At 38.5% G+C, this 6784-nt stretch overlaps 1 protein-coding gene across 5 annotated transcripts in view; it reads right to left on the bottom strand.

The window, feature by feature from the left end:
• Positions 1–6784, bottom strand: part of l(1)G0469 (lethal (1) G0469) — a 128920-nt gene that overhangs the window by 90621 nt on the left and 31515 nt on the right. The window contains exon 1 of one of the 5 annotated variants that reach the window (XM_067123119.1): positions 1954–2599. The exons of 2 other annotated variants lie outside the window; for them this stretch is intronic. In XM_067123119.1, coding sequence (XP_066979220.1) covers positions 1954–1964 — 11 coding nt within the window. In that variant the 5' untranslated portion in view covers positions 1965–2599. Of the gene's footprint in view, positions 1–1953; positions 2600–6784 lie in introns of those variants that run through there. 2 more of the 5 variants (XM_067123115.1, XM_067123121.1) reach the window with 2 other exon arrangements.

The following is a 6784-nucleotide window of genomic DNA, read 5'->3' as shown; positions in this document are numbered from 1 at the left end:
GTTTATTGCGCATTAAATTTTATGGATCTTACGCACACGCACACACACACACATATATATGCCTAGTCTCTTTAGAGTGTAACTGCTAGCCTCATGCCTTTTTCTGCCCTGACTGCAGTGCACTACATTCGATTAACCCCGGTTATCTGACGAAACTTATATGACAAGGGCAAATTGTATATGTAAGGTGAAGACGATTCTACGTAGTGGAATTGAACTTTGGTCTGTGGCTGGTGAGGTGAGGATGTTACACACTGAAGCCTAGAGAATATATATATATATATATTATATATATATATATATATATATATATATATATATATATATATATATATATATATACATAACCATTATTTTGTCTCATAAAATACTGGGTGGCTTTATGAAAAATGTACTGCAGTAGCTATCTCGTTTTTCGTATTTCCCCTTTAACTGCAAATCTGGGAATGAGCGGCGACTGTAATAAAGAAAATAACTGATTGTCCCTTTGGACACCCGCACGAAAGCTTCATCGGCAGGACGTTGAAACCCAGCTGCGTCTATTGCGCCGTTCACCTTTTCATTTTGCGAGAACTCAAACGCGACATAGATAATATTATTTGTACTTTAATTTATCTGCGTGCGTTTACGAGGCTCCTCATCGAAATTACTGCTTCTAATCATCCTGTGAAATGTCTATTATTTATTTAATTTATGCCAGCGATTAGCCAGATGTTACCCGAAGGAATTCAGCTCGGTTCGTATATTATTTCTTCCAAGTACAACAGACGTTACTTCTCGTGCAACATACGTCCATCAGGCTTTTCAAGATTGATATTAAATATGAACTGATACGCCGTAGTTCAGCATATCAATTCATTCTTATACAGTAATAATAAAAACATGGTTCTTCTGGCCATTTCAATGACACAAGAAAAAACAAGGCTCTAATGCATTTACCTGTAAACACACTTTATACACTTTAGTTTCAATGTAAATAAATGCAGGTACACTTACGCAACTTGATATATGGTATCAGTTCACGGATATATATATATATACTATATATACAGTATATGTATATACATACATACATACATACACACATATATGTATATATATATATACAAAAGAATATTTCTGTTTCTTCCCTTTTACAGTTATATTATGTAACAAATTTAATATATATATATATATATATATATATATATATATATATATATATATATATATATATATATATATATATATATATACAGTATATACACACACACATATGTATATATATATAATAGTTTACTTTTAATTCCCTTATTATATTGACCGCACGTGTTTAGCAGGGACTCGTATATCCTGTGTAGTACATGCCTGTAACATTCTTTCTAAACTAGACTCTCTTACGTTCGATTTCACAGTCCCAGTGAAACTTAAACCCAAATTAACACAAATTCCTTCAAAGCACACGACGGACGCAAGCAATAAGTGAGACTGTGGGAAAACTGGTTCAGGAAGGATACGGTTTTCCACTTAATTACCGTAATTCTCCATGAATTTATGTTTTGCTTTCAGGAATTAATATCACATCGTTATAAAATTATATACCTTAATAATTCCCGATTATTATACCTGACTGCATGCCCTGTTTTGTCGATTATTCTGAGTATGAAAGAAATTGGTGCGGTTCCGTTTATTTAAAATATTGTATCAGTTTTTATATTAAATCTGGGAGCTGCACTGCCTTCTCTTCGGGTTGGTACTAACTCCGACGAAAGTTATCCCCGTAAATAACTTCATCGCAAGTTCTCTATTGATCTCACATTCCACAGTGACATACCGTGACTGATGCATGCAACAAGAAAGGAATCAAAGTGACAGGCGGCAAATCTCCTGTGAGGCAAAACACGAAAGTGGCTCTACAGGTACGTGAGTAATTGAGAATGCATGAATGACTAATAAGCCGTGGGATTTCCTTACTCATCTGCCATGTCTTCTCATCTATGATCAATAGGGCGGAATGAGTAGCAGAAGCAGCAGCAGCAGCACCACAGTATGCCATAACACCGAAGCCAATTAGTCTCATCAACAGGTTATCTGTGTTCTTTATAACGTGAGACGTTGTGGCACGCTGCCATGTTTCTCTAACGCAACAGAGTCACCTCTCCTCCGTCCGTCGGAACAAGAGTACAGCACACAGACACATAGACGCAGCAGTTTCGCCACGAACCGAGCATTGGCATACGTACTTACGTACAGTCGCAGATGCAAGACTAACTGGTACTTTTTCTTGGCAAAGCGGCGCCGCAAAGGGAATGTCGGGGATGGAATGAACACACTCGGGATACCTTCCGGAACGAGTTAAGTTTACAGAGTTAATGCATGTTCCCATGCCAAGCTGTTGACCACACCCCCTGTCGGCGACTTGGCTACACACCAAAACAAACGTCCGAAATGTCAAAGGCATACGCAATTTATGCCTCTCAGGTTAACTGTCGCGGCGCCACTTCAACGGAAGCGGAAATTTGACAGGTTCGATGTGCTGCTCGTGAAGAGTGTATTGGTAAAAGTCGACATTTTTTATGTTTACTGTATGTTAACACGTGGCTGTCGGCAGCGGCTGTATGATACTTTGGGTGGCAGCATGAGGCAGCACAGAGTTGGGGGGATTGGAAAGAGAGTTAGGGGGGTGATAGAGAGAGAGAGAGAGAGAGAGAGATGCAAACGTAGGCTAGAAAGCGGTCGATGTTTGGGGTGAGTGTGGGGCTCATTCTGGGTTGGCTGGGATTGGAGAGGAGATGGTTCACAATCGAACTGTTCGAACGCCAGCCGAAAGATTTTTTCTTTCTCCTTCCCGTCGTTCGAATTCAGTTTCTCACAAATTTCGTTGTTCGTGAGCCATATCATTTATCTGTAAAAATCTAATACAATTTCAAAACCAGAAGTTCTCCCTTTAATTCTGGGAAATATCTTCATCAATGGCTCCAATTTGATAAGGAAATTGAATATTATTGGAGAGCACTACGGGAGCGACACCTTTAGAGATGTACCCATTGGCCCTGGCGTTCTCATTCGTGGGAGATGGGGAAGGGGGTTAACCGTATCCTCAGTCACGGGAGACCTGCTCCTGTTCCCTTGGAAGACAATAGGTTGGTTGGACAGTGTACCAAGTCCACGCCATGCTTCTCATTCCTTATAAATCCCTACCATATGGGCCCCCGTTGGGCAGACTCGTGATGGCATAAGGCCGACTTAATCCCAACCAACCGGCAACCATTGGGGAAAGGTTGCCATTCTCTTGAGGTAGCTGAGAGGAATGCAACACCAAAGTTTAGTCATAGGATGCCTCAAAGCATGAATTGTTTAAATGATAACAAAAAGTGCACCTTTATGCTCGACTTCAGTTGATAAATAGATCAATCATATAATAGACAGACACCATAATAGTATTCAGATAGGCAACTGCCCTGTACTACAACGTTCATCGTAGAGCCAACGACATTTCGCCTTTATACCGAGTTTTGAAGAATCAATGGTCGTCCATATGCATCGCATCTTAAAGTTTTTACTCTAGCGTTATAATTGACATAGTTTTCAATTGGATCTCGTGATCCGTATGGATTACTGTATATTGAAACAATATCAAAGTCAATAAACATCACTGCAGCATAGAGTACAAGATAGATTGGGTTGTATGGTACTAATGCAGCTTGTGTATTTTTCAATTCATTGTGATGTGGGAGGCCCTCGCGAAAAGTGGGACACTAGCAACCATAATAGAGAGAGAGCGCGAAAGAGAGAGAGGAGGAAACAGGGGACGTATATAAACAATAGTAAGTGCTGCAATTCTGAATGGCGTAAGAGTCAGGATTTCGTTGGCCTAAAGTGAAAAGACGTTTGAAATTTTTTTCATCACGAAAATATAAGAACAGCGATGTTTTTTATACTAATTTATATGAGCCCTGCACTGTTTTTCTCCGCAGTTCTGTAATTTTTTCCCGATTGAGACTTTTCAGATATCTTACGAAACCACCTGTTTGTTTTTGTGAAACAACCCTGTCTTGTCCGTCCAAGTTATTCCTCTCTCTCTCTCTCTCTCTCTCTCTCTCTCTCTCTCTCTCTCTCTCTCTCTCTCTCTCTCACACAAACACATACACGTGCTGTGTGTTTTTATGTAATTAGTTTCAGGGCCACCAAACTTTGGCATCATTTTCTACTTGGAAGAAACAGGGAACGAAGACGTGCTTTGGTGGCATATCCTTTACCCCTGTCGTTTATTTCGAAACATATCTGTCAAATTCGACTTCGCTTACATAGCAAAGATACTGTTATAATTTTAAGACTTTGAACTCAGTTGGTTAAGGATATACACGGGTCTTGCTTTCGGCAGAAAAATTTAAAATAACAAACAAACAAATTCGTTAATCCTTGTGAACCGTGAACCAACACAGAAAACCAGTTTTTGGAGAGACACGGAATTAAATTGTTAAGGACACTCCCACTGGAGGGTCAAGGTGAATTGCAAGAGCTGACATGTTCTGAAAATAGTTCTAGTTGCCGCAATCTTATCTCTTGGATTAAGCGAAAGACCATCTTATCATTTGAATCAAGCGAAATTATTATATATATATATATATATATATATATATATATACATATATTCATTTATCACGACAAAAACATTCGTGTTTGATTTAATTTTACACCACTGTGAACTTTAAACCTAAGAATTTGAGCTCAGATTGGGGAGATTATAACCAGTTGTCCATCTTGAGAAGGATGAGGATAGCAATGAGATCTGACCGGCTTAATTTAGTGCCAAAAGAAAGATTAGATGGCCCCTAAAGCAGTGCTCATGTTCTAGACCATATAATGTATGCCATTACATAGCTTTATCGAACCGCCTTTGGAACAGGTAACTTGAGGAATGCAAATCGCTGAGTAGATTTTAAACAGAACGCGACTCTGGTAGATGTCATGAAGACTTTTCCCTCTCTCTAATGTAACTTCCTCCTGTATCGAAATATTTTAATTTACCCTAAGTGAAAGAGCAACTATATTGGCTATCCTGAAAGTGATTATTCTTAAGGTGTATTGGTATGCAAAAAAGGCTATTGGCATAATTATGTGGAAAAGACAGAGAATAATGCATACATATAGAATACATAGGGCAGAATAAATGAATACAGGCAGTGATATATGACAGTAAGCCACATGACGCTGCATTAATTGCCTCTCTTAATAGAGAGAAATTGCGCAGTTAGGGAAGGACATCGAGACTGCGCTGTACTTCTCATGCATTGCTAGAAGTAGAATTACAACTCAGCCTGAACTCTATTACGTTCCTGGTTTATTTTCAGCATGTTCTTGTTTACACAAACACACATTTTCTTTTCTTCATTTTCCGATAACGTCTGCTGCTGAAAAAACGGTGGCCAATAGGGCAATCGTTTCCACCTCAGTGATTTGTGCGATTTTTTAGTTTTCTCTAAAAGAATACTATTGAGGTGGCTTTTTGTCTGTCCGTCCGCCCTCAGATCTTAAAAAACTGAGGCTAGAGGGCTGCAAATTGCTATGTTGATTATGCACCTTCCAGTCATCAAACATACCAAATTGCAGCCCTCTAGCCTCAGTAGGTTTTATTTTATTTAAGGTTAAAGTTAGCATGATCGTGCGTCTGGCACCGTTATAGGTGCCAACAACACAGGCCACCACCGGGTTGTGGCTGAAAGTTTCATAGGCCGCGGCAGAGAGGTTCCTGGGCCGTGGCTGGGAGTTTCATACAGCATTGTAAGCTGTACAGAAAACTCGATTACGCCGAAGAAACTTCGGCGAATTTTTTTACTTGTTTACATTACGGCCTCCCTTTGTTCGACATTACTGCTGCTTTGGACATCGGATTTTCCTCCATACTCCCCAGAATTGCAATCTTGTTAATTTTCATCAACTGATTTTCGTCACTGTCTCTGTTCCCAAACTACCGTAACATGTTAATGATCTACTCTACCATCTTCTTTTAACACTGCATTTGGTACCAGCTTTTTTGAACACTTCGTTGCATTTGGTCTTGTTTCGGTACCATCTGGACTCTATCATGTGATATTAGCCATAAAATAGTTTATTTTTTATATCTTTTATTAAAAAAATATTACATTTCTTTTACATAATAAGAAAAATATAACATTTCATTTACATAATAAGAAAAATATTACATATCACATTTACATAAGTAAGATATTACCAAAATATTACAAAATTATATACCTACAATATTTACAAATTATTATGGATTTAAAATAAAAAAAAATTAGAAATCAAAATCGCATTTAAACATCTGTTAATGTTTACCTTTTTGATTAACCGACTCCAGAACCCCGAAAGAAGTCATTCAACTGTAGCAAGATGCCTTTCAACGTTTTACCTTTTGCACCTTCATCTCATGTCTTCTCTGCCTTTCAGCTGTTTACTCAGTTCTCCTCATGACCTCCTCTCTAAACAAATTAAGCTGTCACGGAGGCAGGAGTTACACTTTCTAACTAAGACTCTTAAATGAAGTTATCCTCATTGAGGTTTTAGTTTTATCATAAAAATTAGGATCTGTTCCTGGTGGATTACGTTTTGCAGTTTCCAGATGTTTCATAATTATAAAAAATTTAATGTGTGTTGCATTTTAGTCTGTTCCGCCTAATATTTCACACAACTCCAGGCTAATCACTCAACCTACGAAGCTTGCCATGCCCGAATCACCAGTTCTCTTATCCTCCCATAACTATTGTCAGTACAACTTCATCAGTCAACGCCCTGTTGTATA

The sequence above is a fragment of the Macrobrachium rosenbergii genome, chromosome 21, assembly GCF_040412425.1.
Source record: "Macrobrachium rosenbergii isolate ZJJX-2024 chromosome 21, ASM4041242v1, whole genome shotgun sequence".
In the NCBI taxonomy this organism is placed as follows: Eukaryota; Metazoa; Arthropoda; class Malacostraca; order Decapoda; family Palaemonidae; genus Macrobrachium; species Macrobrachium rosenbergii.
Note: the sequence above shows the minus strand (reverse complement) of the source record. Positions and strands in the feature narration are given on the sequence as shown.